The sequence below is a fragment of the Oncorhynchus gorbuscha genome, linkage group LG10, assembly GCF_021184085.1.
Source record: "Oncorhynchus gorbuscha isolate QuinsamMale2020 ecotype Even-year linkage group LG10, OgorEven_v1.0, whole genome shotgun sequence".
NCBI classification, from domain to species: Eukaryota; Metazoa; Chordata; class Actinopteri; order Salmoniformes; family Salmonidae; genus Oncorhynchus; species Oncorhynchus gorbuscha.
The window spans coordinates 3,695,300-3,707,799 of record NC_060182.1 but is presented as its reverse complement, the minus strand read 5'-3'; the positions used below and the strand labels follow the sequence as shown (position 1 = coordinate 3,707,799).

At 45.8% G+C, this 12,500-nt stretch overlaps 1 protein-coding gene across 1 annotated transcript in view; it reads right to left on the bottom strand.

Annotated features, from left to right (window-relative positions):
• LOC124045392 (FYVE, RhoGEF and PH domain-containing protein 1-like) overlaps window positions 1–12,500 on the bottom strand; it is a 108,157-nt gene that overhangs the window by 6,240 nt on the left and 89,417 nt on the right. The window contains exons 6-11 of the mRNA XM_046364688.1: window positions 6,697–6,796; window positions 5,807–6,052; window positions 5,323–5,495; window positions 5,028–5,160; window positions 2,080–2,208; window positions 170–328 (exon numbers count right to left, since the gene is read on the bottom strand). Of these exons, the coding sequence (XP_046220644.1) occupies window positions 170–328; window positions 2,080–2,208; window positions 5,028–5,160; window positions 5,323–5,495; window positions 5,807–6,052; window positions 6,697–6,796 (940 nt within the window). The remainder of the gene's footprint in view (window positions 1–169; window positions 329–2,079; window positions 2,209–5,027; window positions 5,161–5,322; window positions 5,496–5,806; window positions 6,053–6,696; window positions 6,797–12,500) is intronic.

Sequence of the window (12,500 nt, the reverse complement as noted above, 5' to 3'; positions counted from 1 at the left end):
TTCTGTTATCTTACCTATATATACTATCTCTGGTCTCTCCTTTAACCATTCTACAGCAGTCAGGACTTCTGAAGTGTCTGTTTTTATAGAGGTTCTGTTATCTTACCTATATATATTATCTCTGGTCTCTCCTTTAACCGTTCTACAGCAGTCTGGATCTGCTACATACCTCTAATATTGACCGTCTTCTGTATGTGCTGCTTGTCAGACTGGCGGGGGAGGGGGGAACCCCCACTAGGGTGGTGTAGCAGGCGATGCACACCCTGTTAGCCCTGTTGTTGTCGTAGAGCAGACGGGCCCTGAACTCTGAACACTTTCCACACACCACCTGAAAAACACAGAGAATATTTAGGGGTGGAGTTCTCTGGCTGGAGGGGGAGGAGTTCTCTGGCTGGAGGGGAGGAGTTCTCTGGCTGGGGGTGGAGGGGTTCTCTGGCTGGGGGTGGAGGGGAGGAGCTCTCTGACTGGAGGGAAGGAGTTCTCTGGCTGGAGGGGAGGAGTTCTCTGGCTGGAGGGGAGGAGTTCTCTGGCTGGAGGAGGAGCTCTCTGGCTGGAGGGGAGGAGTTCTCTGGCTGGAGGGGAGGAGTTCTCTGGCTGGGGGTGGAGGGGAGGAGTTCTCTGGCTGGAGGGGAGGGGTTCTCTGGCTGGGGGTGGAGGGGTTCTCTGGCTGGGGGTGGAGGGGAAGAGCTCTCTGGCTGGAGGGGAGGAGTTCTCTGGCTGGAGGGGGGGAGTTCTCTGGCTGGGGGTGGAGGGGTTCTCTGGCTGGGGGTGGAGGGGAGGAGTTCTCTGGCTGGAGGGGAGGAGTTCTCTGGCTGGAGGGGAGGAGCTCTCTGGCTGGAGGGGAGGAGTTCTCTGGCTGGAGGGGAGGAGTTCTCTGGCTGGGGGTGGAGGGGAGGAGTTCTCTGGCTGTAGGGGAGGAGGGCTCTGGCTGAGGGTGGAGGGGAGGAGTTCTCTGGCTGTAGGGGAGGAGGGCTCTGCCTGAGGGTGGAGGGAGGAGGTCTCTGGCTAGAGGGGAGGAGGGGAGGAGGGCTCTGGCTGAGGGTGGAGGGGAGGAGGTCTCTGGCTAGAGGGGAGGAGTTCTCTGGCTGAGGGTGGAGGGAGGAGGTCTCTGGCTGTAGGGGAGGAGGGCTCTGGCTGAGGGTGGAGGGGAGGAGGTCTCTGGCTAGAGGGGAGGAGGGCTCTGGCTGAGGGTGGAGGGGAGGAGGTCTCTGGCTAGAGGGGAGGAGGGCTCTGGCTGAAGGTGGAGGGGAGGAGGTCTCTGGCTAGAGGGGAGGAGGTCTCTGGCTAGAGGGGAGGAGGGCTCTGGCTGAAGGTGGAGGGGAGGAGGTCTCTGGCTGTAGGGGAGGAGGGCTCTGGCTGAGGGTGGAGGGGAGGAGGTCTCTGGCTAGAGGGGAGGAGGTCTCTGGCTGGGGGTGGAGGAGAAGGGACAGCGTTAGAGGTGAGGGGACAGCGTTTCAACCAGTGAGAGAATCAGACACAAGGTACAGCCAAAAACCACATAAACATCAGAAGAAGCTCAATATTACTCAAAATTAAAAACTCTTAATTATTCTTTTTATTTTTTATTTCACCCCTTTTTCTCCCCAATTTCGTGGTGCCCAATTGTTTTTAGTAGCTACTATCTTGTCTCATTGCTACAACTCCCGTACGGGCTCGGGAGAGACGAAGGTTGAAAGTCATGCATCCTCCGATACACAACCCAACCAAGCCGCACTGCTTCTTAACACAGCGCGCATCCAACCCGGAAGCCAGCCGCATCAATGATTACACACACAACAGAGTGAGAGAGAAAGCAATGGTGCACATACTGTATCTGCACATACGTGACATAGTACACAATTTAACATCAAGATTTGATTGGAGACGTACGTGTCACATGTACATAACATCATGATTTGATTGGAGACGTACGTGTCACATGTACATAACATCATGATTTGATTGGAGACGTACGTGTCATATGTACATAACATCATGATTTGATTGGAGACGTACGTGTCACATGTACATAACATCATGATTTGATTGGAGACGTACGTGTCACATGTACATAACATCATGATTTGATTGGAGACATACGTGTCCACAGGCCTTGCAGTGGTGACGTCTCTTGGTGATGGAGTTGAACGGCTCCTGGCACTTCATACACAGAGTCACCTCCTTCTCACGGATCGGAGTAGGGGCACGCTTCCCCAGCTCATTACAGTTCTGAGAGAGAAGAGAAGAGAGGAACAGAGGAGAGAGAGAGACAGAGACATAGAGAGAGAGACAGAGACATAGAGAGACAGAGACAGAGACATAGAGAGAGAGACAGAGACATAGAGAGAGAGACAGAGACATAGAGAGAGAGACAGAGACATAGAGAGAGAGACAGAGACATAGAGAGACAGAGACAGAGAGACAGAGAGACAGAGACATAGAGAGAGAGACAGAGACAGAGACATAGAGAGAGAGACAGAGACATAGAGAGACAGAGAGACAGAGACAGAGACAGAGACAGAGAGAGAGACAGAGACAGAGAGAAACAGAGAGACAGAGACATAGAGATAGAGACAGAGACATAGAGAGACAGAGAGACAGAGACAGTGAGACAAAGACAGAGAGACAGAGACAGAGAGACAGAGAGAGAGAGACAGTGAGACAAAGACAGAGAGACAGAGAGACAGAGAGAGATAGATATATATATATATATATATATATATATATATATAGAGAGAGAGACAGAGACAGAGATAGATATATATATATATAAAAAAGGTATGCTGGGGTCAGAGCCTAGGGGTTATACTGGGGTCAGAACCTAGAGGCCAGGGGTTATACTGGGGTTATACTGGGGTCAGAGCCTATGGGTTATACTGGGGTCAGAGGCTAGCGGTTATACTGGGGTCAGAGCCTAGGGGTTATACTGGGGTCAGAGGCTAGCGGTTATACTGGGGTCAGAGCCTAGGGGTTATACTGGGGTCAGAAGCGAGCGGTTATACTGGGGTCAGAACCTAGGGGTTATACTGGGGACAGAGGCTAGCAGTTATACTGGGGTCAGAGCCTAGGGGTTATACTGGGGTCAGAGGATAGGGGTTTTACTGGGGACAGAGGCAAAAAGTTATGCTGGGGTCAGAGGTAGAGGCCAGGGGTTATACTGGCGTCAGAGCCTAGAGGCCAGAGGTTATACTGGGGTCAGAGCCTAGGGGTTATACTGGGGTCAGAGGCTAGGGGTTATACTGGGGTCAGAGGCTAGGTGTTATGCTGGGGTCAGGGACAAAAGGTTATGCTGGGGTCAGAGGCTAGGGGTTATACTGGGGTCAGAGGCTAGGGGTTATACTGGGGTCGGAGGCTAGGGGTTATGTTGGGGTCAGAGGCAAAAAGTTATGCTGGGGTCAGAGGCTAGGGGTTATACTGGGGTCAGAACCTAGGGGTTATGCTGGGGTCAGACGCTAGGGGTTATACTGGAGTCAGAGCCTAGGGGCCAGGGATTATGCTGGGGTCAGAGGCTAGGGGTTATGCTGGTGTCAGAGGCAAAAGGTTATGCTGAGGTCAGAGGCTAGGGGTTATGCTGAGGTCAGAACCTACAGGTGAGTTGGAGGGGCTAGGGGTTAGGGGCTAGGAGATGTATAGTATTTTACAGGTGAGTTGGAGGGGTTAGGGGCTAGGGATTAGGGGCTAGGGGTTGTAATTGTATCTTACAAGTGAGTTGTCGGAGTATTATCCTAGGGGCTAGGGCTTAGGGGTTAGGGACTATGGGTTAGAGGCTAGGGATTAGGGGCTAGGGGTTATGCTGGGGTTAGTGGTTATGCTGGGGTTAGTGGCTAGGGGTTATGCTGGGGTTAGTGGTTATGCTGGGATTAGGGGCTAGGGGTTATGCTGGGGTTAGTGGTTATGCTGGGATTAGGGGCTAGGGGTTATGCTGGGGTTAGTGGCTAGGGGTTATGCTGGGGTTAGTGGTTATGCTGGGGTTAGTGGTTATGCTGGGGTTAGTGGTTATGCTGGGGTTAGTGGTTATGCTGGGGTTAGGGGTTATGCTGGGGTTAGTGGTTAGGGGTTATGCTGAGGTTGGGGGTTAGGGGTTATGCTGGGGTTAGTGGTTAGGGGTTATGCTGGGGTTGGGGGCTAGGGGTTATGCTTGGGCTAGGGGTTATGCTGGGGCTAGGGGTTATGCTGGGGCTAGGGGTTATGCTGGGGTTAGTGGCTAGGGTATGGGGTTATGCTGGAGTAGTTCTAGTGGTTAGGGGCTAGGGACTAAGGGTTAGTGGCTAGGGGCTATGCTGGGGTTAGTGGCTAGGGGAGAGGGAGTGTAGTTATAGTGGTTAGGGACTAGGGGTTAGGGACTAGGGGTTAGGGACTAGGGGTAATATAGTATCTTACAGGTGAGTTGGGAGGAGTGTAGTCCTAGGGGCTAGGGGTTAGGGACTAGGGGTAATATAGTATCTTACAGGTGAGTTGGGAGGAGTGTAGTCCTAGGGTTAGGGGTTAGGGACTAGGGGTAATATTCTATCTTACAGGTGAGTTGGGAGGAGTGTAGTCCTAGAGGCTAGGGGTTAGGGACTAGGGGTAATATTGTATCTTACAGGTGAGTTGGGAGGAGTGTAGTCCTAGGGGCTAGGGGTTAGGGACTAGGGGTTAGGGACTAGGGGTTAGGGGTAATATAGTATCTTACAGGTGAGTTGGGAGGAGTGTAGTCCTAGGGGCTAGGGGTTAGGGGCTAGGGGTTAGGGGTTAGGGACTAGAGGATAGGGGTTAGGGGTTAGGGGATAGGGGCTAGGGGTTGTGTATCTTACAGGTGAGTTGGGAGAAGTGTAGTCCTAGGGACTAGGGGTTAGGGACTAGGGGTTAGGGACTAGGGGTTAGGGGCTAGGGGTTAGGGACTAGGGGTTAGGGACTAGGGGTTAGGGACTAGGGGTTAGGGGTAATATAGTATCTTACAGGTGAGTTGGGAGGAGTGTAGTCCTAGGGGTTAGGGGCTAGGGGTTAGGGGCTAGGGGTTAGGGGTTAGGGGTTAGGGACTAGGGGTTAGGGGTAATATAGTATCTTACAGGTGAGTTGGGAGGAGTGTAGTCCTCATCTCGGAGAGAACAGTTGAGATGGTGGAACGTGGCGAGCGTCTGTTCATGTCTTTGGATAGTGGCCTGGATAGCTTGGATCCAATCTCTCTTCTCTTCTTCAGTCCTACTCACAATAGACAAATGGCTTTGAGTTAAATATTAATTGCAATTCATTGTGAAATGTGTCCATTGCTAAAAGCAGAGATTATTTAAAAAAAATAAAAAATAATGTAACAACTCAAAAGCCTCTAATTCAAGATAGAGGAAGAGAATGCGCTGCCCTCACCTGGCCTGGAGCTCTAGTGAGCGCTGTTTCCCAGACACCAGGAAGGTCCTGGGAACATTAATACTGCTGCTCTCCTTCAGCTCCATCCCATCCACATCAATCCTGGCCCTCACCCCAAACTTCTGACCAATCAACCTCAGTTTAGGGACGCAGTACAATAACCTATCATTGAACTGCAGAGAGAGAGAGGGGGGAGACAGAGAGAGAGAGAGAGAGAGAGAGAGAGAGAGAGAGAGAGAGAGAGAGAGAGAGAGAGAGAGAGAGAGAGAGAGAGAGAGAGAGACAGACAGACAGACAGAGAGAGAGAGGGGGGAGACAGAGAGAGAGAGAGAGAGAGAGAGAGAGAGAAAGAGATGTAGCCCTAGTTGCATTTTAGATTCACAACATAAATCACAACGTGATTTCAAGCAGTGAACAGTGTTCGCCCCAACGTATCAACAGCTTTGCCATTTTCACACTCCCGCTGTTACAATGACTCACTCACCAGGATGAGGTATCTGTCCTGTGAGGTGCCGTTCTTAGCCGACAGTTTGAGGATGTGTCCCTCCTTGATGAGTTCGTTAGTAGGGTTAACGATGTCCTCCTCTCCTCCCAGCAACTCATACACCTTCAGCAGTTTACGCATACGCTCCTGTATGATACACACACAGGAAGTCAATGTGCTGCGCAAGGGAACAAAAAACCTTTGCACAATGCACTTTCGCACATCTACATTTACATTTACATTTAAGTCATTTAGCAGACGCTCTTATCCAGAGCGACTTACAAATTGGTGCATTCACCTTATGACATCCAGTGGAACAGTCACTTTACAATAGTGCATCTAAAACTTAAGGGGGGTGAGAGGATTACTTATCCTATCCTAGGTATTCCTTAAAGAGGTGGGGTTTCAGGTGTCTCCGGAAGGTGGTGATTGACTCCGCTGTCCTGGCGTCGTGAGGGAGTTTGTTCCACATCTACAGATGTAGGATCGTAATTTGATCACTCATTTTTTTTTTTTTGCTGAGAATTTTCCTGCCCGGCAGGAAATGCAAATTTGTAGTGTATTTGAATTTAAAAAATGTTTCTAAAGTTTGTAATTTCCACTTTCTAGTTACAGACTTTATTAGCTAAAATGAAAAAATGTATTAACTTCTACAAGAATTTCCATGAATTATAATCCACATAATAAATCACATTTTCTGTTGCTGCTGGCTCAAATTAAGATCCTACATCCGTATACTAACAACTTAACACAGGTGTGTAGGAGAATCAAAAACTTGAAACCGTGTATAGTTGGAAATAAAGTGCTTCAGTCACAGGTACACTCACTGCTTAAAACCACATGGTACTCTGAGTAATCAGTCTTATTCAAATTCATTCAGATATATTTGCTGAGAAAATACCGATTAGGTAGAACACGATGCAGAAGACACTGTTGAAGGAGATCACTATGCAGAAGACACTGTTGAAGGAGATCACTATGCAGAAGACACTGTTAAAGGAGAACACTATGCAGAATATACTGTTAAAGGAGAACACTATGCAAATCAAATCAAAGTTTATTTGTCACGTGCGCCGAATACAACAGGTGTAGACCTTACAGTGAAATGCTGACTTACAGGCTTTAACCAATAGTGCAAAAAAAGGTATTAGGTGAACAATAGGTAAGTAAAGAAATTTTTAAAAATTAAAAAGACAGGCTATATACAGTAGCAAGGCTCTGAAAGTAGCGAGGCTACATAGAGACACTGGTTAGTCGGGCTGATTGAGGTAATATGTACATGTAGATATGGTTAAAGTGACTATGCATATATGATGAACAGAGAGTAGCAGCAGCGTAAAAGAGGGGTTGGCGGGTGGTGGGACACAATGCAGGTAGCCCGGTTAGCCGATGTGCGGGAGCACTGGTTGGTCGGCCCAATTCAGGTAGTATGCACATGAATGTATAGTTAAAATGACTATGCATATATGATAAACAGAGAGTAGCAGCGTAAAAGACGGGTTGGGGGGGGTTGGAGGGGGGGCACACAATGCAAATAGTCCGGGTAGCCTTTTGATTACCTGTTCAGGAGTCTTATGGCTTGGGGTTAAAAAATGTTGAGATGCCTTGTTGTCCTAGACTTGGCACTCCGGTACCGCTTGCCATGCGGTAGTAGAGGGAACAGTCTATGACTGGGGTGGCTGGGCTCTTTGACAATTTTTAGGGCCTTCCTCTGACACCGCCTGGTGTAGAGGTCCTGGATGGCAGGCAGCTTAACCCCGGTGATCTACTGGGCCATTCGCACTACCCTCTGTAGTGCCTTGCGGTTGGAGGCCAGAGCAACTGCTGTCCCAGGCAGTGATGCAACCAACTCTCGATGTTGCAGCTGTAGAACCTTTTGAGGATCTCAGGACCCATGCCAAATCTTTTTAGTTTCCTGAGGGGGGATAGGCTTTGTCGTGCCCTCTTCAAGATAGTCTTGGTGTGTTTGGACCATTCTAGTTTGCTGTTGATGTGGACACCAAGGAACTTGAAGCTCTCAACCTGCTCCACTACAGCCCCGTCAATGAGAATGGGGGCGTGCTCGGTCCTCCTTTTCCTGTAGTCCACAATCATCACCTTAGTCTTGGTTATGCTGAGGGATAGGTTGTTATTCTGGCACCACCCGGCCAGGTCTCTGACCTCTTCCCTATAGGCTGTCTCGTCGTTGTCGGTGATCAGGCCTACAACTGTTGTGTTGTCTGCTAACTTAATGACGGTGTTGGAGTCATGCTTGGCCATGCAGTCGTGGGTGAACAGGGAGTACAGGAGGGGACTGAGCACGTACCCCTGGGGATCTCCAGTGTTGAGTATCAGCGTGGTGGAGGTGTTGTTACCTACCCATACAACCTGGGGGCGGCCCGTCAGGAAGTCCAGGATCCAGTTGCAGAGGGAGGTGTTTAGTCCCAGGATCCTTAGCTTAGTGATGAGCTTTGAGGGTGCAATGGTGTTGAACGCTGAGCTGTAGTCAATGAACCGCATTCTCACAAAGGTGTTCCTTTTATCCAGGTGGGAAAGGGCAGTGTGGAGTGCAGTAGACATTGGATCATCTGTGGATCTGTTTGGGCGGTATGCAAATTGGAGTGGGTCTAGAGTTTCTGGGATAATGGTGTTGATGTGAACCATTACCAGCCTTTCAAAGCACTTCATGGCTACGGACGTGAGTGCTACGGGTCTGTAGTCATTTAGGCAGGTTGCCTTTGTGTTCTTGTTCACAGGGACTATGGTGGTCTGCTTGATGCATGTTGGTATTAAAGACTCAATCAGGGACATGTTGAAAATGTCAGTGAAGACACCTGCCAGTTGGTCAGCACATGGCCGGAGCACACGTCCTGGTAATCCATCTGGCCCCGCAGCCTTGTGTTTGTTGACCTGTTTAAAGGTCTTACTCACATCGGCTGTGGAGAGCGTGATCACACAGTCGTCCGGAACAGCTGATGCTCTCATGCATGCCTCAGTGTTGCTTGCCTGGAAGCGAACATAGAAGTGATTTAGCTCGTCTGGTAGGCTCGTGTCACTGGGCAGCTCGCGGCTGTGCTTCTCTTTGTAGTCTGTAATAGTTTGCAAAACCTGCCACGTCCGACGAGTGTCGGAGCCGGTGTTATATGATTCTATCTTAGCCCTGTATTGACGCTTTCCCTGTTTGATGATTCATCGCAGGGCATAGCGGGATTTCTTGTACCTTGAAAGTGGCAGCTCTACCCTTTACCTCAGTGCGAATGTTGCCTGTAATACCCCTTCTGGTTGGGGTATGTACGTACAGTCACTGTAGGGACGACGTCCTCGATGCACTTATTGATAAAGCCAGTGACTGATGTGGTGTACTCTTCAATGCCATCGGAAGAATCCCGGAACATGTTCCAGTCTGTGCTGCAAAACAGTCCTGAAGTTTAGCATCTGCTTCCTCTGACCACTTGTTTATAGACTGAGTCACTGGTGCTTCCTGCTTTAATTTTTGCTTGTAAGCAGGAATCAGGAGGATAGAGTTGTTGTCGGATTTACAGAATGCAGAATATACTGTTGAAGGAGAACACTATGCAGAATATACTGTTGAAGGAGAACACTATGCAGAATATACTGTTGAAGGAGATCACTATGCAGAATATACTGTTGAAGGAGAACACTATGCAGAATATACTACAGCTACAGTATTTGGTGAAGAACTATGTGTGTGTGTGTGTGTGTGTGTGTGTGTGTGTGTGTGTGTGTGTGTGTGTGTGTGTGTGTGTGTGTGTGTGTGTGTGTGTGTGTGTGTGTGTGTGTGTGTGTGTGTGTGTGTGTGTGTGTGTGTGTGTGTGTGTGTGTGTGTGTGTGTGTGTGAGGGCCAGTGATCAGTGGCTCAGCTGTTTGTTCCCCCGCACCCACCCGCAATTGTTAATAACTCATCCACAATCACCCGACTATATGAGACAAAGTGAATAACACACCTGCACCCAACCCTAACCCCTTAAATATAGAACATATGCTGTAGGCCACAGTGAGAGACAGCCGAATGATTTTTTTTGCCTATCATTTCCAACATTTTGATATGCTATTTGTGAGTCAACTTATCTATAATTAGATCCATGCAGCTTCTCTTCAGTCATTACTTGTTTCCCTAGAAGACTAAATAAATCCCTACTCACCAGAATGATGTCATAAATGGATAGAATGAATGATGTCATAAATGGATAGAATGAATGATGTCATAAATGGATAGAATGAATGATGTCATAAATGGATAGAATGAATGATGTCAATAAATGGATAGAATGAATGATGTCATAAATGGATAGAATGAATGATGTCAAAAATGGATAGAATGAATGATGTCATAAATGGATAGAATGAATGATGTCAAAAATGGATAGAATGAATGATGTCGGTAAAGTTTACTGATAAAGATAGCACCTTTACAGACGTTCCCTAACTGTGGTTGCAATACGATCAGTTTTTACGATGCTGATAAAGAGAGCACCTTTACAGACGGTCCCTAACTGTGGTTGCAATACGATCAGTTTTTACGATGCTGATAAAGAGAGCATCTTTACAGACGGTCCCTAATGACGCATTCATTCTCTCAAGATGCTGAAAGAAAGAAATCATATTTCTCCTCTCCAGTCAAAACATTTGGTGTATAATTCAACTGCATTTGGTGTATAATTCAACTAACTGAATGACTATGTGAAATATGTGACTATGACAGTGACTATGTGACAGGTTATAGACTGACAGTTAATATTAGACTATGTGACAGGTTATTACAGTTATATTACTATGTGACAGGTTATAGACTGACAGTTAATATTAGACTATGTGACAGGTTATAGACTGACAGTTAATATTAGACTATGTGACAGGTTATAGACTGACAGTTAATATTAGACTATGTGACAGGTTATAGACTGACAGTTAATATTAGACTATGTGACAGGTTATAGATGATTAATATTAGACTATGACTGACAGGTTATTAGACTATGTGACAGGTTATAGACTGACAGTATTAGACTATGTGACAGGTTATAGACTGACAGTTAATATTAGACTATGTGACAGGTTATAGACTGACAGTTAATATTAGACTATGTGACAGGTTATAGACTGACAGTTAATATTAGACTATGTGACAGGTTATAGACTGACAGTTAATATTAGACTATGTGACAGGTTATAGACTGACAGTTAATATTAGACTATGTGACAGGTTATAGACTGACAGTTAATATTAGACTATGTGACAGGTTATAGACTGACAGTTAATATTAGACTATGTGACAGGTTATAGACTGACAGTTAATATTAGACTATGTGACAGGTTATAGACTGACAGTTAATATTAGACTATGTGACAGGTTATAGACTGACAGTTAATATTAGACTATGTGACAGGTTATAGACTGACAGTTAATATTAGACTATGTGACAGGTTATAGACTGACAGTTAATATTAGACTATGTGACAGGTTATAGACTGACAGTTAATATTAGACTATGTTAATATTAGACTATGTGACAGGTTATAGACTGACAGTTAATATTAGACTATGTGACAGGTTATAGACTGACAGTTAATATTAGACTATGTGACAGGTTATAGACTGACAGTTAATATTAGACTATGACAGGTTATAGACTGACAGTTAATATTAGACTATGTGACAGGTTATAGACTGACAGTTAATTAGACTATGTGACAGGTTATAGACTGACAGTTAATATTAGACTATGTGACAGGTTATAGACTGACAGTTAATATTAGACTATGTGACAGGTTATAGACTGACAGTTAATATTAGACTATGTGACAGGTTATAGACTGACAGTTAATATTAGACTATGTGACAGGTTATAGACTGACAGTTAATATTAGACTATGTGACAGGTTATAGACTGACAGTTAATATTAGACTATGTGACAGGTTATAGACTGACAGTTAATATTAGACTATGTGACAGGTTATAGACTGACAGTTAATATTAGACTATGTGACAGGTTATAGACTGACAGTTAATATTAGACTATGTGACAGGTTATAGACTGACAGTTAATATTAGACTATGTGACAGGTTATAGACTGACAGTTAATATTAGACTATGTGACAGGTTATAGACTGACAGTTAATATTAGACTATGTGACAGGTTATATGACAGTTAATATTAGACTATGTGACAGGTTATAGACTGACAGTTAATATTAGACTATGTGACAGGTTATAGACTGACAGTTAATATTAGACTATGTGACAGGTTATAGACTGACAGTTAATATTAGACTATGTGACAGGTTATAGACTGACAGTTAATATTAGACTATGTGACAGGTTATAGACTGACAGTTAATATTAGACTATGTGACAGGTTATAGACTGACAGTTAATATTAGACTATGTGACAGGTTATAGACTGAGTTAATATTAGACTATGTGACAGGTTATAGACTGACAGTTAATATTAGACTATGTGACAGGTTATAGACTGACAGTTAATATTAGACTATGTGACAGGTTATAGACTGACAGTTAATATTAGACTATGTGACAGGTTATAGACTGACAGTTAATATTAGACTATGTGACAGGTTATAGACTGACAGTTAATATTAGACTATGTGACAGGTTATAGACTGACAGTTAATATTAGACTATGTGACAGGTTAAGACTATTAATATTAGACTATGTGACAGGTTATAGAC